Raw genomic sequence first — 23,617 nt, forward strand, 5'->3', positions numbered from 1 at the left:
GGGAGCCTAGAAAATTTCTAAATAATAATAATATATGGTACATTTAATGTAACATTGAGTTTCAAATATCCTCAAACATCTTTAGCATTGTAAATCTGCACCCCCATTGTTTCCTCACTATCACCATATTCTCGTGATATAACTCTGGATTCTATTTAGCATAACGATTGAAGTTTGTTTATTTACATTGTGCCTACATTTCAATACCGTATTCGATAGCGTTATGATTGTTAATGAAATCCAAATTTAAAGTATTAAGAAAATGTGTTGTTATCACGCTTGCAACCAATCAGAGAACCGACAAACAGCACATTATCTTAAAGGAAAGCAAATCTAAACCATTTCTTAACACATTCCTCCAAAATTGTATCTTGTTCTTTTAACTAACGTTCATCATGTGAGGGTGCAGGGCAGCAGTAACAGTGGTTATCCTCCTCTGGAAATTATTCAGACCCTGTATTTTGTACTGAGAGTTCTTGGTCTTCCCAAATGTCTATTGTTGAACTCCACCTTGTGCTTCCATCCTTTTATTCCACACACACACACACACACACACACACACACACACACACACACACACACACACCCACACATACACACACACACACACACACACAAATAGATAAATAAATATAACAATGAGGATAGGTGCATCAAGCTTCAAATAAAGATCCAAGTAGTGGTTTGGACCTAGTGCAAACAGTAGGTTCCGTCTGATATAGCCTCGGTGCAAATAAGAGACGTTATACTTCAATCAATTTTTTAATCAAACCCGCAAGAAGAATTATTGTCACTTGGACATTGGAATACCACAAGTCATATGTAATCAGAAAACAACTCTGCCTTTGGTTCCAGACTTATTTTTAGTAACCCTATATAAGTAATATTCAGAGCTACTATGATCAAAAATTTTCATTTATAAGACATTAAATTAAAGGGAAAGAAAACTTCTCTCAGGGATTCTTTATCACACTAGCACAAAAATATTGATTGAATTCTGTTTCTTTCAGGATTGAAGCGTGTAGCGTGGCCGCCCCCACAGGAGAATCAGGAAGTGATAGGCTTAAATGTTCAATCAGCATCTCCTGGTTATCAATTACAAGTAAGTTAAATTCCATAGATGAGAATTTTTATGTTCATCTAGTGTAATCTAATAGCTATATACATGATATTAAACAACAAAGGCCTTATCAATTAGTTCAAGTATTGTATCAAATTTATTTTGTTGTTGATAATATTTGCAATATTCGAATTAAAATATATTGAATGATGGGATCATTAGTGAAATATTTTCCGAGTAGGTAATTGTGGGAGTATAAACTAGATACAGAAATGATCAGTCGTTCTTCCAGAAAAAATGTTCCGAGGGAGGCACACTTAGTATTCCGGAGAGCACTGCTGGTACTATTCTATTTATTATTATATTATAAACGTATTATTTTGGACTCCTCCGGGGGGCAGTGCCCCTCCAAAAAAATGTCTGGAAGAAACACTGGAAATGATTATGGTGCAAATACACGAAAAACTCTGCATTTATTTACGTTAGAGAAAAGTTGACTACCGTAGTAGTGCTTATCTCTCCTCAGCTGTTAATACTTGAATATGCTTTTGTTTCTCTGCAATTTGTACCGGCAGCCACTGTGTCAATAAGTGTGGTGGGTGTGGACCTAATCAGGTGACACCATAGAAAGGATAAAATAAAAGTTATTGAAAAATTTTCACACTGTTTCTGCAAAATGTACTGGTATCAGTGTTGGCGTATTTTGTTGTTGCTTCTGACACTAATGAGTTTGAATGAACCTTTTCAAAAAATAAAAACTGATTACATTTGAAATGAGATATCCAAAAATTTAGCTTTGTAACGTAGATGTCAAGACTTGGAAGGAACTCGAAAGCAGAAGAAGGTGATTTTAAAGGAGACAAAATTGGGCCATACTAGATATTTTGTCATTCATAGTTGAGTGGAAAGACATCACACCGTTTCAGCCAATTCTGTCATTACGCTTAAAATTATTTGCAACGACCTGTGCATTGCTTGTATGAGAGAAATGCATTAAAGCTAAAACTTAAGTTGATACAATTACTAGTTTATTATCTTCATACTAGTTGAAAATCAGCACGTGTAGATCAAATATTTCGATTAACTACTTTGTAAATGCATAGACTTCAAAGCGATGAATTTGAAATTAGTAATAGGGCTTTTAGAACATATTTTTTCTTTCATTCTTCCTTCTTTCCTTTCTTTTTGTAAAAGAAAGAATTATGTATAATCTAGTACGGAAGGAAATCATAGGTAACAGTAATACGAAACCTATTGACGCACTGAAGAGAATTGCATATTGATAATATTACGATAAACTTCTCAAACCAGCACTAATGGAATTTATATTGAAGAAACTGAAACTAGAAAGGTTCGTTAGTAATTGTTACAAAATTGGTCGGAAAACATTCCGAGTGAGTGGACACATTACTAAACTAGAGGCCTCAATATTTTACTTATTGCGCTATTGATAATTACCATGGCAATCGTCTTTTGTGGTTTACTTTTTTTTAATATTCTTTTAATTACTAGTAAATATGCTTTGTATTTTAAGTGTTTATGTGCATTGAGATTTTTAAAATACAACTAACACACAGCCACCTCCCCGACAAACAGATACATAAAAGTAACTTTATATATATTTCAACAATAGCTGTTATCAGCATCCTACCACAGGTCGTTGGCAATCAGAGCTAGATCAATAACAGAAGCTTCTCCCATACATTAACATATTTATGTTTTGATAAAAAATATAATATAGATTATACACGCAAACTCGTGTATACCTCATAGACAAACATAAAATTATTCATCCATAATGAAATTTATACACACAAAATAATATGTTGTATTTAACTTTCCTTCGGTAATTAAACTGTATCAAACCATACTTGGCTACAATGAAGAAAAAAAGCTTTATAAGGTTAGCTTATGCTTAGAAAATGAATTTATGAAATATGCTTGAGCTGAAGGTTAGGCATATTTTTGTTGTTCCAAACCGACTTTGGTGAGAGATGAAACGTCCAAACTTGGATTCTTCGGTGGGAGCTTTACTTCCACTCATTTCATCGATACAAAGTATCTAACCAGAAAAGAATAATTTCTAAGTCATTCCTGTTAAATGTATCAGTTTTGATGAAATGACGGTTAAAAAAGTAACATGCTCTTACAGATCCAAAGACTACAAAAACCTGTATGCCGTGATATGATACGCTCTACCAATATTCAAGCGTACTATAGTTAAGATTACACATGTAAAAATGTGTAATACAAAAAATAATATTTAGAATACTGCAATGAGGATAGTGCACACCAAAAAAAGGTTGAGAAGATCGTCACGACTGGAAACTGGAACAAAGTGTAAACCGGTGGGACCCCAGGACCTGATCCTTCAAGCTGTAAGTGTCCTGGACGTATGATAACCTAGCATTGGATCAAAATTATGGATTAGATATGAATAAATGAACTGAATACTACCAACCAAAGCCTTATCCAGAAAAAAAGGGATCGGGAATGAGTGATTTGCATTAAAAAGTGAAACCTATTAAAGAGTTTTGAAAATATTTGAAAACAGTATTGTACCCAACATGGGATAAGTTAAGACTCTAAAATCATCACCTTGCTAACAATAAACTGAACAGTAAAAATCATAAACCAAAGACAAGTCAAAACAAGACTTATCTAATCATGTACGTCAATATGACGTCCCTATTATCTTACTGTAAACACATCGATTACTTTCTCTATAAATACATTATTATTGGAAAGTTCACTCAGTAGATGATGGTTAATGTTTTGAAACTCAATACACCATTTGGATTTTTTTGTCCCATTCATAGCACACACAAGTAAATATCTTGTTTGTCCTAGTACTGCCTGTTAACCATGGAAAACTATATTTTGATTACTTGAAAATTGAATCGAGTTCTCAATTCATTTCTTTTAAAGTGACGTAATTTTAAACAAACGAAAACTTTTCTTTATTTATTTTAAGAAATCAATCAAAAAGCCCACTACCTAACAATTTAGTTGTTTGTAATTTCCAGACTTCCTACCAATCCGCTAAGAAAAAATCGCTAGTTGTGATTGTAAAACAACCAGAGTTAGCCACATTGCTAGCAACATTGACATGTTATGGATTAACCAAGTAATTTTGTCACTTTTGGTGTCAACAAAAGTGATGAAGTTCCAAAAATTACTTTTTCGGTTCTAAACATCACGGCCTCTAGATGAAAAGCATAGGCTGGAGTGTTTCATATTTATTTGAATACAGATACATTTTTTTACCTCTGATATCTTTCATCCATCTATTCCTTAAAGTTTCTTTAGGAAATTTCATCAACAATTAGAATTCTCATTTTCATTACAGTTTATAGGTCAGCTGAAACATCATCAGTGTAAATTCCACATGTAACATACTTCTGTGAAATTCATCGGAAACAAATTAACCAGAAAGTAGTGGCAGAAGTGCGTCATGCTTGGCCCATTAATTCTCAAAATGCACATTGGATGAAACTTAATCTATATTAATTAAAATACGCTCCAATTTCTACCTACAGTAACAAAGATGATATATCTCATTTCTGTTCTAGGAAAGTGCAAGGCACTATTTTATCTGTATAAGGATAAATAATGCAACATTATAACGAAGTTAGGAATGATGATGAAAACAACATTTTTGAGTTATAATACCCTTGCCCTGACGGTAACCTCATACGTGGAATTAAAGCCGGCACAAGAAGTGTACAGTGCTCTTAGGTCACTTCTTCAATTTGAGCCCTAAAAACCGAAGATTATAAAAAATATGTTTTTGTTCTTTTTTATTGGTTCATATCGCAATTACATCATGATTAAAATTAAAACAACTACACCCTACAGTTTTTCGATCTGTCTGTCACCTTAGCAAATATATTAATCAAGTTGGCCATGTCAACGTAATTTAATAAAATGCATTCGATGGAAATTGTTGCTAAATCGTCTAACATGTTATGAGTCATTGTAGTTCGCAAATACTTTTTAATTAATTTTAACTTTGAGAAATTTTGTTCTGTGCTTGCTACTGACACAGGATAGGCCACAAGTACTCGCAACGCTGGATAGACTTTTTAATTCTTTTAATTCCAAATGTAATTCAGGAATTGCATAGGCAATAATCCGCCGTTGGAATTACTATTTCTAAAATATTGAAGTTCATGGAATAAATCAAGATGAAAAATGTCTTTTTCCGTTTTATCTCTCAGTAAGTTCTAATTTTGTGCACTCTTCTAACAGGCCACTTTCACTCATTGTCATAAATTTAAAAAATCACACAACAGAGGAAAAAATCATACTTTTATTAACTCAAACCGTTCATTCAATGCGCTTTTTTTTTGCGTAACTCAGAATTTTGGAAAAGAAGAAAATTCTGAACTTTTCTTTCTCGTTGTTGCTTTTGTTCTTACATTTTCATGCTCTGAGTACAGTACTTCAAAATGCGTTGGAATAACCCATCTGCGGGCGATTTCTTCTACATATTTAGCTATTGATTCGATTTCTTCTATCATTTCATCAATTGTTTAAATGAATAAATTGAGGAGTTGCTGATGTAAAATTGGTTATCTATATCTAAATCTCCTGTCTGCAAAACATTACTTGTAACATTTATATTTTGTGACATATTATTTCAAATATCTAATTAGTGACCAAATAAATCTAAAATTTGAGATGTGTTTTGACAACTTTCCTGCCAGGAATTTATCTTTGAAAGCTGTCATATTATATTTTTGTTGGATATACAAAAAAAAAAAAAAAAAAAAAAATCAAGTGCTTCAATTATATCTCCTAATTGAAATTTCAGAGGTTTAAGAGCTTCTAAACGATTTGCCCACTACATATCACTGAGAGGTTTCAGGGTATATGTTTCTGCGTGTTCTATTAGAATTTTACAAGTTTACTCTCTTCTTCCGTTTAATTTTAAAACGTTTATGCGAGATCACAACAAAGCAACTGTTTACCTGACTGTCAATTTCTTTTAATACAAGGTGTCCTAAATAAAAATATACCCAAATCAAACAGAAATGTATGCTGATTTGGTTTGTATTAATGTTATTAGGAATGCACTGTGTTTGGCTAATTTTACCTGTTGTAGTGAAAATAATTACTTACTTCAATTTTGTTCATTTTTAGGTGACAATAGTGAAGAAGAGCAGTCAATGAATTTAGTCTTGACATTACAACAAAGAATACTTCTTGTCGAGCCGCATGCAAAGCATACCTCCTTTATTAGTTTTATTTTTTTAGGAATAATTTCAAGTTACATAAGCAGCTTGTACGATTAATTTGCTGAAAAGTGGCGTCAGACACATTCAAACAATAATGCAGGAATAACATGCGTAACGTGTTCGTACTCATACGAGGGTCTACACGAAACGTGCTTTTTCAAATTCGAGACGAGATTAATTCGACGCGAGACGAGACGAGATGAACATGACAATTCTCATCTCGTTTGCGAGACGAGACGAGAAATTTGTCGAGTCTCGTGGGCAACACTAGTGCACCAAAGTCTTAGATCTCAAACACTGTTTTAGTAAGACTATTCATGGCTTTGGATTGATTGTTTTAACAAAAGAGACACTGACCAAAGCTTAATACCCACTTTATTTTAAATTATAATTATTGACAAGTTATAATTTAAAATAAAGTGGGTATTAAGCTTTGGTCAGTGTCTCTTTTGTTAAAACTGTTTTAGTGTTACGTGACTCATAATTTAAAAACTATAAATTGATAAAGTCATAGTACGAACATAATGAAGAGCATTATGTTCTTTTGTTCTAGAAGATGGAGGTCGAATTTCTCGTTATGGAGGGCTGAATAATATAATAAGACGAGTTCTTGCCAGCATTGATGTCCCAAGTATTTTAGAACTATCTGGAATGTCCCGAGATGATGGGAAACGACCAGATGGAGTAACATTAACCCCTTGGAAAATGGGGCAACGACTGGTATGGGACGTCACATGTGTTGACACTTTTGCACCTTCTCATTTATCTTTATCATGTAAAGAGGCAGGAAATGCTGCTGAGACAGACTGTAAACGAAAACACACCAAATATTCAAAATTAAAAGAAGATCATGTGTTCATTGCCTTTGCTACAGAACTATGACACGCGGTGGCTCAGTGGTCAGTTGCTCGGCAGACGCCGTGCTGTTCACACCGCTGTCTCTGTAGGTGTGCGAGTGGCAGTGTTGAGTGTTTTTTTTTCAACTCACGCCGCATTGTCAAGTGGAGTATTTTCTACTATCAAGTACTTAGTGTTTGCTATTTGCTAATTTCATCATATAGTCTAGTGCGAAGTACTGTTTTCCAGTGAACCATGTCAGTTATTCGAGTGAATACTTTACGTTTATCATTTCAAGATGTAGTGAACAAGCCTAATACATTAGTGTTACATGAATGGATTCGTAATACTTTTCATTTGCTTCCAGATCAAGTTGTCAGTATTGAGTTCGATTACAGTCGCAAACAGTTATATCTAAAGTTAATATCGCAAGTGATTTGTGAACAAATTCTCTTTCGAGTGAATGGAAAGGTCACTTATTCAGATGAGCTTGGTACATACAATATTTTAATAGATTCCGCAAGTTCCAATGTAGTGACAGTTCGTTTACATTTGGTACCCACCGAATTAGAAGATCAACATATTTCCCGTGTCCTATCTCAGTATGGTGATATCAAATCCATTACAGATGAAATGTATTCTACTGGCCATATCTACGAAGTCCGAACTGGTAGAAAGATAATACGTATGAGTATTAAGCGCCCTATACCTTCTTATGTGACTATATGTGGTTTACGATTGTGGTTAACGTATGGAGGCCAAGTTAAAACCTGCGCTATCTGTGACTCCCCGAATCATTTTTTGATGGAATGTGCGAAGCGCCGTCTCCCTCCAGCCGTATCGGCTTCCCTCACCAGTGCTCCAACTTCCAGATCACCGCCCATGCCCGGTTCTTTGAACAAAGTGGATACTTTACCGGATGTTCATTCATTTACCAGCTTTCCCGTATTAAGTGAGAAACGTCCTCCGACTTTACAGGAAAACCTTCCATCGCCAACTATGACTTGTGATCCTACTCTTCCAAGTGCACTCACTATAAATGAACCTACTTGTCAACTCGATGTCCCCAAGAGTTTTACCAATGCACCTATCACTAGTACTTCCGCTACTGTCTCCCAGAGAAACCTTGCATCCAATACAACATCTCAGAGTGATTCATCAACCTCCAGTACCATTGTGACGACTTCTCCGGATCTTCCACAACAAAGTCCTCCTGCTCCAGCATTTCCAAAATCGGAAGAGGATCAGTTACCTGAAACCGCCGTAAATACTCCGTTGTCAGCGATTACGGACGACTCCCGCCAAGAAATGAGTGTTTCATCTGAAATGGATTCTCCAACTATAGAAGCATCCCAGTTTTCCGCTCTACCCGAAAAGAGGCGTAGAAAAGGCCGATCTCAGTCCTCACCTCGTGATAACCCCAATCGAGCCAATAAACATCAGAAAACTAAAAGTGTTCTCCCTGTGAATCATAATTGTGTGTCTGGTTTCACAAGGTCACGAGCAGATCCCCATCAAAGTGAACTAAGCACTAAGGTAAACGATGTTGTTGCCCCTCCAGACAAGTGATCATATCACCTCCCAATTTAGGATGGGAATATGTGCGAGAGATATTACCCGTCTTTGTTGTGTCAAGTTCATTTTGCCATTTCTTGGCGCAGTGTTTATTTGGTGTATTTTTCTTCTTTTGTGGCCATTAACTATGTTTGCAACGCGTATAGCCACAATTAATATCAACGGTATTTCAAGTCTTACTAAGCAAAAAGCATTAGCCGATTACATCAACAAAGCAGATCTGGACATAATTTTCCTTCAAGAGTGCAATATTGATCATTTCTCCTATCTCTTTAATCACATGTGGGAAATCAATCCTTCCGAAACTGGTTCTGGCACTGCTATTTTATATCGTAAAGATATTTCTTTAACCGACTTTTCTAAATTTCCGTCAGGTCGCATTATTACAGCCAATTATGAAAATATACATTTTTGTAACTTATATTCACCTTCAGGCAATAATAATCGTTCCGAGCGCAACTCTTTCTATCTCACTGACGTTCCCACGGAGTTACATTCTGGTACACGAGATTTGATCTGTGTAGGAGACTACAACGCAGTGTTAGATCCTATAGACTCAAGTTTTGGCTACAATACTTCTCTTACACTGCGTAAATTGGTTCAAGACTTTAAGTTAGTTGACGTATGGCGTCATTATAAAGGTAACACCCCAGGGCACACTTTCTTTAGACAAAATGGATCCTCACGTTTGGATAGGATCTATGTCAGTACCACCTTAATTAATTTTGTGCGCTCCATAAACGTTCAGCCAGTATGCTTTTCTGATCACTGTGCTGTGGTTTGCACCATTGATTTGCCCATCCGTAAGTACTTAAAGTCATCCTTTGTTTGGTCACTCAATAACAGCATTTTAACTGACGAGGATCTTCAGTTGCTCATTACCAATAGATGGAATTATTTAATGCATTTTAAAACTCACAAGAAAAGTTTGTTTTCATGGTGGTTATATCAACTTAAGCCTTCTTTTCAGTCTATCTGTAAACAACACAGTAAAAACAGATCCTCTCTTCTTAAAGAGCAATATAATTACTACTATAACTTATTATGTGAATACTATAAAGAACTTGCTCAAGGAGTAGACGTACTTCCTCGTATTAAGGAAATTAAGGCACTCTTACTCACTTTACATCGTAAAAAAAATCAAGGTTTTTTCACGAGAGGCAAAACGACGATGCTTCAGCATGAAGTTGCTTCTTTACATACAGTTAGCCGTGAAAGGCGAAGAGGTAAACAAAACCTTATTTCCAAGGTCACCTTTCCTAACGGTGACGTTCACGAGCATGATCGCGTACTCTCAGCTCTGTATGATGCATACCAGAACCTATATTCCCCCGCTCCAACCCAATCCTCTGAATCCTGCTTCGAACATCCGATCGGTTCTATCACCCCGGAGGCTCGTAACACCCTCAATGAGCCCTTTACAGAACGCGAAGTTCGCCAAGCTATTTTTGCGGGGAAGTTAAACAAATCTCCGGGACCTGATGGTCTTACACTAGAATTTTACCGCCAATTTCACGGCATTCTCACGCCTTTTCTCACAGAAATGTATAACGAACTCCGAGTCACACCCACGTGGAGCTCTTCTTTTACGGCTGGCATCATGGTCCTTGTACCTAAACATGCAGGTGCGCATGATTTTGATAATTTTAGACCGATTACCCTCCTTAATGTTGATCAGAAAATTTTGTCACGTTGTCTTGCCTCTCGTTTAGAACCGTTTTTAAATCAGGTCTTACATAATGATCAGTATGGCTTAAAGCATACCAAACCTATGTATTTAGCATTAAGTAATATACGAGAAGGTATTCATTGGTGTCAGAAAACTAGTTCCCCGCAGGCAGCTATATTAGCTCTTGATTTCCATAAGGCATTTGATAGGTTGTCACATGATTATATGTTTACAGTACTTGCAAAATATGGTTTCGGAGACAGTTTTCTTAATTTGATTAAATTTCTTTATACTCAACGATACGTAAAATTAAAAATTAATGGTGCACTTACAAATCCCATCAATGTACGTCGAGGTATTGCACAAGGCTGCCCCCTGTCTTCCATCCTGTATAGCTTGGTTCTCGTGCCCTTTCTTTTAAAACTGGAACAACACATTCAAGGTATACAGATTGGTGCAACAACCTTAAAATTACAAGCATTCGTCGATGATATACATTGTTTTCTTAACAGTCCACAAGAACTGTCACGTGTTGAAAACCTCATATCGCACTATGAGCGCATTTCAGGTGCTGTTCTGAATAAACAAAAGTCACGCCTGATGTGTATAAATCCGGCTGACCAACACGTGTATTTTTCTACGATTTCTTGTACTGATCGCATCAAAATCTTAGGTGTAACTTGGCAACGTCGCATAGCAGACACTATAGACTACAATTTTCATACCACAACATGTACTTTGGTTGCACTCATTCACCAAAGTAAAGCCCGGCATGTAAGTCTTGCAGGCCGAGTTTACCTTTTAAATGTTTTTATTTTTAGTCGTCTTTGGTTTTTGACGCAATTATTTTCCTTGCCGAAGAAATACCTCAGTGTGATACGAAAACACACAGGGCAACTGCTGTGGCAAAATCACTGCCTAAGAGTAAGTCACGAGACCTTGTGTTTATCAAAAGGTGCTGGCGGCCTCGGTCTTAAAAATATACAACTTCAGAGCTACTCGCTGTTACTGCATCGCGTATGTCAAACATTATGTTCATATTCCGACTCCCTTTCCAGCAAGGCTTTGTGTGTAACATTACGTCACATTGAGCTACAAGCTCCCCTGCATACACAGCCATGGGCCAGCATTGTGCCATACCTCAAGGACGTATTTATTGATATTAGTTACTCGCTTATTGCACGGAGTCACCTTGAAGACCTTTCCGTAAAGCAATTATATAATCAATTTCACTCTATCACAGTTTCTGTTCCCCGTATAGCAGAACATTACCCACTGAAAAACTGGACGCAAATCTGGGCGAACATTCATGCACCGATATTGTCCCCTGCCCTGCAATCTCTGTGGTACAGTGTTGTTCATAATATATACCCTACAAACGGGAGACTCTATGAATTGGGTATCCGCAGTCTCTCTTTCTGCGGTACCTGTCATGCTCTCGATACTTTACAACACCGGCTCGATAGTTGTTCAAAGAACGTTACAATTTGGTCTCACTATCAAAAAATTATTGCCCGTATATCCCGAACAACTCCTTCTACTATCACTTGTCCGTCACTAATGTTATTTCCTGATTATCAATTTTATCCCTGTACTAAACATAATGCAATTCTGTGGATCACGTCCCATACTATAGATATTCTTTTATGTAATGATTTTAATGGTAATGTGACTTTGTACATCCACCAACTTTTGTTACGCATGCACACTATTGCATTTCCAATTCGTAAACAAAAGTTTGCTAATTTTCTTGCAGCAATTTATTGATGTGTCCATTGTATGTTTGTTTGTTTATGCTTTCTGATGTAATTGGCTGCTAAGAGTACAACTTTTGTTTGTTTATTGATTCTGATGTAATCGACCGATAACAGTACAATAAAGTATTTAAAAAAAAAAGTGGTAGAGCGTTCACCTCTGGTGCTTGGGGTCCCGGGTTCGATCCCAGCCCCCGCCAAGTGAACTTTATGGTGGACAAACACCGTGCTCGTGGGTTTTCTCGGGGTTCTCCCGTTTCCTCCCACTTTCTTCATTCCACCATTTCACTCATCTCTCATTATCACCGTCTCCTTTAGCCTAACCGGCATAACCATGGGACGTAAAACTTAAAGATTTCATTTCATTTTTCTTTTTAAAATCTCTGAAGACTATTTATATCACGCTTGAAATTGGGATATTCCAAAGTTATCAAAGAATAAGTACAGAAAGTATGGATTTTCGTTTCTGACCGTTCATTTATTATATATGTAACACGCGTTTCTTCTTTGTGTTTTCAGACATCTTTTACTAAATAATCATATTAAAGTTGTTTTTTGAACATATATTAGGCTGCGTCTAAACTTATAAATTTCTGTTGGCATATCGTGCTTACATGAACTCTTCTTCGTTAATATAAAATCAAGTTCACACTGCACAATGTGTGTGGGTAGCGAGAGAGTGAATTTTCAAGTCAAAAATGCAGTAACGTAAAGTAAAATTTCAAAATGGGAAGGTTGAAATACCTGATGGAAAAGAGTTACTTATGCAAACATTTTTGCAATTTGATTGTACAATGCAGTACATACATATACAATACTTTAACAATGATTCTGCTCCATTTGTAGTATTACTGCATATAAAGACACTGAATGTGACTGCTAATTTAAAAAAAAAAAAATCTTTGTTATTTTATTCTGTTCATACTTCGACTGTCACTCTCGTCTCCCGGAAGTTCCCGAAGGCAATCCTTATTTAGGTTTGTCCCTCTTCGTAGCTTCATTTCGAATTTTCCATATTGCTCGTAATAGTTTCTGAGAGCGATGAGGAAATGATTTTGTCTCTGTCCATTCCCGTGCGCCAGAAGAAGACATTGGAAAGTTAGCTTTCACTATGTTGTTGGAAGGGCTAAATGAAAAAAGTTATTAGTGCTTGCTTGATGTTTATACTATGTATTATAAAATAAATTGTAAACATTAATAATAATAATAACAAACATATAAATGATTAGAAACACAATGTTGACTTTGATTCATAAATGTTTGGATAGACTTAATCTTATAGCATTAATGAACCCTACTTCTCTGTAGAAGTGTACAAAAGCATTTTTAGGAATACCAATACTACATTAACTGTGTGCGATTTGATTGCTTTTCAAATACGAGAATATCACGAGAAGAATTAAATATGTTATCTGACAACATGCATTCTCTATTTAGCCCGACACACACCATTACAAATAAATAATTATATATATATATACATTTACAGTAATTTCAAATAAAAAGAAACGTTGATTTCTACTTTCAGGAACCAGTTTATGTTAACAACGAAAGACCAGTGAAAGCAGCAGGTCAAGGCCAAGTGCCCCCACCCTGGGAAAGTGAGCAACCTGTAACATCTATATTTCAACAGCAGCATCTCCAACAGCCCCCGGCACAGATTCTACAAACTCCACCGCCAACTACCATCACTCTCCGCTCACAGGCACCCATTAGCCAACTACCACCTCCAGTGTTCGCCACGCAACCAGTCGTCAAGCGACAAGCACCAATCAGAATGCGGGGAGATGAAAAATGGCCTCCAGCTAATGTGAAGGCTCAAAAGCAAGCGGAAATAGAAGAAACGGCCAATAGACAAACTATACGGCCACGCCGTGCCCGGAAAGACTATACATCTTTCTTCGCACAAAATGCCTTAAATCCAACTTATCCATCATACAGGGCACCACCTGGAACACAGCATTATATTGAAGAAGGAACATCGAACCTATAGAAAGAAAATTAAACATCAGTTGGTGTTGTTCTGAGAAGCAACATCAAATGTGATGTCGTTTCTGAAAAAGAAAAAAAAAGTACGAGATATCAGAAAGCATGATTCGAGGAATCAACTTAGTCGTCCAGTTCCAAAACGGCTTTTGCCCATTCACGGAAAATCCCAGAAAACCGGGAAAAACTGTAACATCGATGCGTTTTGTAGAGTTGGAAATATTTGAGGATGTTCAGGTTTTTCATATGAACACTGAAGTATTCCCAGTTTTACAAAACATGGAGATCCTACATTTTAAAAAGTTTTCTGGGATTTTCTGTAAATAGACAAGAGTCTTTTTTTTTTTTTTTTTGAACTGGACGACTCAAGTGTTCTAATGCATGGTCTCCAATATGAAATTTTGTGACATTACGTCAGGATGGATAAAAAAGAACGGAAACAAACGTTAATTGGATTACAGTAAGAAAATTTAAGTTCCGAAATACATATCTTTATGCAATTTTAGATACAATTTTCGGTAGTTATAGTAACCTAAAAATTAATATAAGCAAATTAATACATAAATTTTCAAAGATTTTTAGCTTGAACAATGTATGATATATAGATCAAATAAAAACTTCGTGTACCATTTTAATGTGCAAACAAGGTTCAAAATTGCATTTAATTCTCATTTAGAAAGAGAGCTGATCATGTATTAATCCAATGTAACATATTGAGTGCTAACAAAAGTCAGTCAACTACTTGAAGTATGAAAAATCAACAAATATAAAGCAGCATTTTCTAAAACGCGAAATGTTTATGGTTATACTAACAAATCATAACTTGCGAGTTTTGTACTTCGCAATGCACATAAAGGTGTGAAACATAAAGCTTTCGTGCAGTACTTACCATTGTTTGTTCAAGTACATTTCACGTTTCTTTTTCACCGAGCTAGTGTTTGAGGTTACAATCAGATTCGACAAACGCTTCCATGCTTCACAAAAGAAAACTTCTGATTCCTAGAATCATGCATGACCATCAAATAAACTAGTCAAGATTTGATGTATAACATCACTATTGTATTTATATATAAAAAAAACTAAAAATATATGTATGTATATAGCTAATATTAATTTTAAAAGAAAATGATTAAGAGTTGTAAAAAAAAAATAATAAATCTTTATACAACTATCTACAAGAACAACTGCATATGTTACAAATTGTTATAGCTGCGACGTGTTTTTTTCTTTTTTTGGTTAAATTCTTTATTATTTTACAGTTACAATATTTATATTTCATCAACTAACTATTTATTTTAGTGTTGTTAGTCTGGCAGAATTAATAACGCTTCTATTTTCTTCTAATTGATGAAAAAACTAGATATATTCTAAATGCAGCTTAGTTTAGAGCTGATTCTTGCATTTTAATTACATTAAATATATGTAATTTAAGGATGTAATTGTTCCCTATTTTAACCTTTATAGTGTACTTAATTTCTTTAATGTCTTCTGCCTAAGATGATTTACGGGAAAATATAGTGTTATGTAAAATTATAAAACAAACCATTGTTCTAATGAGTAAAGATATACATATCATTTGAAGGATAGCAGGATTTTTACAGTAGGTACTCAAACTTGGTTCTGATAATTTAACATTTCAATAGAGAATTTGTAACAACACATGTTTTCAAGAAAAATGTTTAAAACTGAATGTCCAAACTTTTAATTCAGCCAAGCAAATGCTGCTTCCTTGCTTTACGTCCACAGATAAACACTGCCAATCTAATATTTCTATTTGGTTTCTTTGATTGATGCCAAAAACGGGAAGTGAAAATTTACTAATAAATCTGTTACTGATTAGTGTGCACCACGCTTCTAAGATCTCATTCGCTGTCACGCAACAAATCCAAAGGAAGGGGATTTACACAAAATTTAATCGAACGACCGCAATAACAATCGAACTACAAGTAACAATACCGTACTATTGGCATTCTATTAAACTAAAATTGTAACGAAAGATATGACTGAATGATTTTTTTTAAATCTTTAATGTTATTATACTTCTATTGTATGTTTAAATACAATAAACGCTTTTGTATATATAAGTTTATTTTTCTTTAAAATTAATTATAAAAATAATATAAATAACGGTAACAAACTGCAATGCATCACACCTTTGAATCGTTCTCAGACTGTATAAAAAAAGGGAAGAAAGGATAAGATAAACAAATCTTGTTTGACAACGGCAAATACTGTGTTAGTCTAGTCGACATATTGAATCCATTTTCACTCTTTTAGTGTTTTATATGCTCTAGAATGATGTATTGATGATCAAATGTAGCACACATTCTTAGTGTTTTATATACTATATTAACACTAACAAAGTACTAGTTAGTATAGTAATTAGTGGTGTATGGTGTTTGTAATAAGTGCATCTAATGCATCTCTCTCTCTCTCTCTCTCTCTCTAAATATATATATATATATATATATATATATATATATATATATATATATATATATATATATATATATCCTGAAGAGAAGCTAACCATACAAGTAACGTTTATTTCCATACATTCTAATTTGTAATATTTTGTTAAAACTATGTAGATTTATTATTTTTTTAATTTTTACTTCAATTTCTTTGACACTCACTTTGCTTAACGATGGGCCACACTGAAGAAAACGTAAGAGAAACATGTCGCTTTCTTCGTTTAACTATATATATACACATTTGCTTTATACAAAGTAGTGCATTCAATGGGTATTAGAAAATGAAAATTGAAAGATGAACAACTTATGAACAAAATATCAGAAAACTTACGAAAGATGCTAATTTAGTTTTAAAAAGTTGAACAAGTGGAGAAGTTCATAGATATTTTAATATCTATGAAATATTCAAATAAGGGCTAGGTTATTATTTTCAGAAAAAGATCACCAGACTAGAATGGATAGTAATTTATCTACACCTCCAACACCCCCTAAAATTTTCGGACCCGGAAATAAATTCCTTACCACCCGAACTAGGGGGTGCAATATTAAAATGATTCATTCTCGTTCTGCCTAAAGCCCTGCAGGACTTTGTAGAAAATATTTTAAATAATCTTATCTTTAGGCAGAACGGGGAATTCTCGTTCTGCCTAAGATTTGGAAACAAAGAATTCTATGCGAGGAGGAAATTTGAGTGAAATACAGCACCGAAAAGCTTGACTCCTAGTGTGTTTGTACGCAGATCGGAACTCATGTATAAAATGGCTGTAGTAATGAGGGCGGGAACTAAATCCAAGCGGTCAAAATGCAAGGAAAATTCTGAGGGCAAAATCCAAGGGACAAAATCACAGGAGTATATATTGGATTACCACTTCACAGCCTATATGATTATTTTTAACCCTTCAATTGTCATATATTCTAAAATGTTATTTGTATTTTTTCAACTGAAATAAATTTTTCTTTCTTTTGAAATGCTGAAAACTCAATAAAACGTAAAAATGTTATAATAAAAGGGCAGATTAGGTTTAATTACTTTCACACATACCCATATGAAAAATTCTGGATATTCCTACTTATTATACCTTGAATACATTTGAAATACGTTTAGCATATTACAGTAAGACCATTCATTTTAATTCTGAAAAGTAACTGTGATGTTATTTGATTTTTAAAAAAGTCGTTCTTGTGTGATAGCATATAGCAGTCCTTTATTTTGAGTAATGTATAAATATTTAAATTCTGAAATACTGGTCAAGATTTTTTAGCAAAGATCAAAATGTGAAATATATACTTACTATAACAGTCTTACGTCTTTTATTGGGTTTTGAGCATTTTTTAAAAAATGTTATTTATGTAAAGTGAACAATTTCAGGTAACATTTTAGATGCATAACAGTTGAAGAAAAAAAATAATTCTTTTACTAACCTGCGCCTATGATTCTGTCGCTTTAATTTAGTCCGTTTTGTCTGAATTTTCCTGGGTTTGTCCTCTTGAATTTTGTCTTGCATTCGTCATAATCTGTTTTGTAATTCTAACAGAGGCTGGAAGAAGAATACTATTTCTTCAAGTTTCATCATAAATTTTTAGATGTTATTCTTCTTGTTCTTCTCGGAAAAATGACGAGGATACAGTTTTTTTTATTAGCAGTGTTATTCACATCTACATTGGTAAAGATGAATGTGATTTTTTAAAAATACATGCGGGCAAATGGAAAAGTGATTGACTCAGTTGCAAGAAAGCCGTTTGATATTGTAACTGAAACGAACATAAAATAAACTTAATTCGGTATAATATCAAATTATTTCACAACAAGATTTTATTCACTTTTTCACTGAACTACTGAACTGATGAACGTGAACTACTAACATGTTAAAGAGTCGCAGTACGTAAAAGGTGCTACAGTTCACATTCTCAAGGCATGTTTGGTCATATATTAAGTAAAAAACGCAAGAGGATGCACAAGACAACTCTTAAGAAAGAATGTTAGTGTTCTACATCACAACTCCTTTTTCGGCATCACCTTATCAGCTGATTTTTCTTATATACATAATTCTATGCTATATGCAATAGTAATATATATAAACTTCTATTTTCATATTTATACAAGTCTTTCCTGGTAAGATAGTGAAATTGGCCCTTGATCCAAATTGGGTCGCTATTGGCCAAAAAGGTTACCCTTGACCTAAAACTACCTCCAAAAAAAAATTTGACCCCCTACTCTCTCACCTTACCGAATTATCGTATCATACATGCTCAAAATTGAACATTTTTAAATTTCTGTGGGGTGGTCCAAAAATTTTGAAAGTTTCACATTGTAGATACTATAGATGCAAATGTGCATTTTTTCAAAACTATCGATTAGTATTTTCTTTATTTTTTGCGTGTTGAAAATTGCAAAAAAAATATAGAATTTTTTTGGGGGGAGACACGTTCCTGATTTTTTGGCTAAAAATTTGTTATACCCTTATATACAACATATTTTTTTCGGGGCCTTTGTATAGGGGGACCGGCACTTTTGTAGGGGGACCCCTTTGGACTCGGCCCGTTTTTATGAGGGGCGTTATGATTGGGGCCCTTTTGTTATAGAGACCTTTTGAACCGGTCCCTTTTGATGTGGGGCCGACATCACTCGGGCCCTTTTGTAGCGGGGCCCATTTCGACCCAGGCCCGTTTAATGCAGGGCGTTTTGACTCGGGTCCATTTGTCGTGCGACTCTTTTGACTATGGCCCTTTTGATGAGGGGCGTTTTAATTCGGGCCTTCTGGCTCGGGCTCTTTTGTTGAGAAGACCTTTCGACCCGGGCCCTTTTGATACGGGCCCGTTTGACTCCGGCTTTATTGACCCGGGTCCGTTTTACGCAGGGCCTTTTGATTCAGGTAACTTTGTCGTGGAACCCTTTTGACCCGGGCTCTTTTTATGAGGTGCGTTTTGATTTGGTCCCTTTTGACTAGGGCCTTTTTAACCCGCGACCTTTTGACGTACGGCAGTTTGACTCGGGTCCTTTTGTAGCGAGCCCCCTTTTGACTCTGCTCCTTTTTATGAAGGGGGTTTTGATTCGGGCCCTTTTGACTCGGGCCCTTATGTTGTGGAGACCTTTTGACCCGGGCCCTTTTGATGTGGGGCCGTTTTCACTCGGACCCTTTTGTAGCGGAGCCCTTTCTGACCCGGGCTAATTTGACGCAGGGCTCTTTGACTCGGATCCTTTTCTCGTGGACTCCTTTTGACAATAGCTATTTTTATGAGGGGCGTTTTGATTCGGCCACTTTTGACTCGGTCCTTTTTGACGCAGGGTCGTTTGACTTTCGCTCTTTTGTAGCGGAGTCCCTTTTGACTCGGGCCCTTTTTATGAGGGTCGTTTTGATTCGGGGCCTTTTGACTCGAGCCCTTTTGTTCCGGAGACCTTTCGACCCGGGTCCTTTTTATGAGGGGCGTTTTGATTCGGGCCCTTTTGACCCGAGCCCGTTTGACGCAGGGCCTTTTGACTCGGGCCCTTTTGTTGCGGAGATCTTTTGACTCGGGCCCGTTTGACGCAGGGCCCTTTTGACTCGGGTCTTTCTGTCTTTGCCCTTTTGTCTGGCCCTTCTGACATGGAACCATATATATAATGCAGCAGCTGAAATACCTGGGGCAGGGGGCCTGGGGAGTATGAGTAAATCAATGATCGATCGATCCAGGGTGCAGTAAAATTAGTTACACCACTGTTCATATCTATTTCTTTCTATTCTCTTGACATCATGTCGGGAGATGAATGTTCTGACTAATAGGCTACAGTGGCGAAAGACGATATACGCTATCAATGATAAATGTTATGACTGTTAACTTAATATATATAGGGAATAAAACGAAAAACTCTATATCGGACTTCCCTCCCCCCTTCCGTTGGAAAAAATCCTGCTGGAGTTAGTGACTATGAGTCAAAGAGGGAGTGACACAGAACACACACAGCTCGCTGTGTAACTGCAAGAGATATGGGTAATTATAGTTGCCCTCTTGTTACAAGGCGTTCAGTCAAGTAGTAGGTATCAAGGTCAGTTCCTGTAGTTGAACACGAAGTTGACTGTTAGAAAACAGAGCATACAACTAGTCTCTTCTGTTTACCTTTCACGAATATTTTTTACCTTCATGCGTACAGGTCACGTCTGGCGTAGATTTAAAAGGCATGTTTTGTCAAGTATATATTCCGAAAAAGATATGAGTACTCAAAAGGCAAAAGTCTGTAGCTACTTTTGTTTTCCTTTTTCTATTAGCCAGTGGAAGCGTTGTTCCAATATCCTTCTTGTAGTTTCCTTAGCATTCACTTCCTCTTTTTAATTGAGTTTTCGGCTATGAATACTAGGGATGGCCACATTTTTTCGAAAAATACTTTCTCGAAAAATTAATTTTTCGAGAAACGAAAAACGATTTTTTTTAAAAAAAAACGAAAAACGGAAAACGAAAACTACCGAGAAAAGGAAAACGGATAATTTTTGTAAAACAAACTGAATTTATTTCATTTGTTAGTAGTTCCAAATTATAGTATACTATGCATATGTATAGGAAGACTTATAGAACGGCTATGTTCATCTGTCTGCCTATCCATCCGTTCGCCTGTCAGCTGGTATCAGAGCAAGAGCGGTAAGAAATAGCGAGAAGCATAGGTTTGCAACACGAATAGATTCATCTAATGCATTTGACTTTTATTTAATCCAGAAGTGGTAGAGATCTATCGCTTTCTGCTACATTGTTGATCAACATAGAACACAAACGGTAACATATAGAAAGACGTGGTTTTCCAGAACCAATTCAGTGTCCCAAGAATATATTCAATGTTCGCACTTATTACACTTGCAGCTTAAGCTATGCATAAATGTCGGAAGTCTGTCTGTCGAGAGGTGTCAGAACAAAACAGTAACAAATATTGAAAAGTTTCTTGCCCCTAAAATGAGAAGTCAATTTAGAGCCCCTAAAATAGGTTCGATCTCCTAAATTAACCCTCCATTTAAAACCGTAAGTGGTTCAAATACCATTTTTTGTTTCAATTTGGATCGCTATAGAACGAAAAGAGTAATAGATAGCGAGAAGCGATTTATTGCAAACAATTTAGCGTCTTAAGACAACATACAACTATCCATAACATTCAATCAAAACCAGAAATTGTTTATATTTACTATTATTTTCGGTTTCAATACTGAATTACGAGATATCGAGATGTAGATTTTTGCAATCGATTCAACTACCTAGAAATAACTCTATCTTTTCCATTAATCCTCTATTCAGATCGGAAGTTGTTTAAAATAATAATTTTCGGTTTAACATTGATCGATATAGAACAAAAATAGTAATAGATAGCCACAAGTGTGTGTGTGTGTGTGTTTCAAACGAATCGATACAGCGTCTCAAGAGTATATAAGCTATATATCATCTCAACGCACAATACTATCGAAATTGAAAGTGGCTGAATTTATTAGTATATTCAATAGGGATTCAATACGGATTTTTATAAAGCAAAAGCTTAAAGAAATAGTGATGCGGTTTTTCGCGATCGACTAAGCGTTCTAAGAATTGGCTCTTCCTTCTCTCTTGATCTCTATTCACACCATAAGTGGTTCAAATTAACGATTACAAGTTTTAACATTAATCGCCACAGAACAAAATTGGTAATAGATAGCGACAAGTGGTTCACCTACAATCGATTCAGGTTCTCAAGAGTGTTATGCCCCCAGCAACTGGCCATAACAGCTCTGTTGATATTTTGTTTACCTGTTCGTTATTTATTTCGTTATTTATTGTTTGTAATTACATTTCGTTAAAGTTCAATTTTCTACAAAGTTGGGATTTATATGTTTTATCAAAATATTAACCTGTTCTAGACCTGCACCAAGCGATATTACGAATTAATTTGTTAATATTTATTTTAAATGCGATACCGTGTATTATATATCTGTGCCGTTAAAGATATGGCTTAATTTATAATTACTGTGTCAGTTGGCGAAATAGCTTTCTTTCCCGGAACAAGAAGAAGAAGAAAAATTATTAATTTAAAAAAATAAAAGAACAGGATACTGATAAACAAGTCGATGTTATCTGAATTATTGATTATAAACAAAATAATTGGATATAAAGTGTAAAAAAAGGAAACCACTGTTTAATTTGGTAATATAATTTCAATAGTATTTATTTAGAAAATATTTGTTGAAACACTGAAGATATTTTAATTATGGAGGGCAGAATAATAATAATTATGTTTAGCTAAAGAGCTTCTTCTGGGGCTTAAGCCCTTCTCCTTATATGCCGCCGAATAACTGAAAATATGTAATTTCACGACAAACCATAATGTTCCAACTAAATTTCAGTAAACAGGGCATGGATGAAAGCTGCGAAAGAAGAAGTTTAATCTGGAACATATATGATATGATGCTTGTGTCCGTTGCTTTTAATCTAATTCCGTTAATTTATTACACGCCTACGAATGTATCGTTGGTTACTTTGACAACATTTAGTTACTTGCGAATCAGATGAATATGGTATCTACAATATTAAGGCCTATGGAACAAAGCTATTATATGGACTATGTCCCAAAATTAACAATATGAGTAATAATTAAATACATACACTACGCTAGTCTCCATAGACGTAGCGTTGGTATTTATTGTAACGTTAAATTCCTTCTTCAATGACTGTATTACATATTGAGTCACGGTTGTTATTTCGTACCGTGCAATGTGATTGAGAAAATCTTCACGATTAACGTTACAGCCTCATCACCGAACTTGGATCTAAAATACAAAATCTTTCCACGGTTTTCATTCGTGGTGGCGACTCAGTCTACATGCCAGGGCCAAACAGTTTAATTGTCATAACGTCGCCTATGGTCGACGGAATGAACAAAGTGGAGCGTTACAAAATTTGGCGTAACCAAGCCAGGATCTGGAGAGTTCTGAATACAGGATACTCTAGTGAGGGGTTGTAAACTGAAGTTGTGACGATTATTACTAAAGTTGTAAGATGGGTATATGGAAATTGGAGAAATTTGAAGAAAATTAAAT

At 35.4% G+C, this 23,617-nt stretch overlaps 1 protein-coding gene across 2 annotated transcripts in view; it reads left to right on the top strand.

Annotated features, from left to right (window-relative positions):
* Nucleotides 1-16,205, top strand: part of LOC145660683 (uncharacterized) — a 198,023-nt gene extending 181,818 nt beyond the window's left edge. For both annotated transcript variants that reach the window (XM_081726028.1, XM_081726035.1), the window contains exons 4-5: nucleotides 1,011-1,102; nucleotides 13,664-16,205. In XM_081726028.1, coding sequence (XP_081582154.1) covers nucleotides 1,011-1,102; nucleotides 13,664-14,128 — 557 coding nt within the window. In that variant the 3' untranslated portion in view covers nucleotides 14,129-16,205. The remainder of the gene's footprint in view (nucleotides 1-1,010; nucleotides 1,103-13,663) is intronic.
* Nucleotides 16,206-23,617: the final 7,412 nt, after the last annotated feature.

The sequence above is a fragment of the Thermobia domestica genome, chromosome 1 (assembly GCF_964235325.1).
Source record: "Thermobia domestica chromosome 1, izTheDome1.hap1.1, whole genome shotgun sequence".
Taxonomy (NCBI): domain Eukaryota; kingdom Metazoa; phylum Arthropoda; class Insecta; order Zygentoma; family Lepismatidae; genus Thermobia; species Thermobia domestica.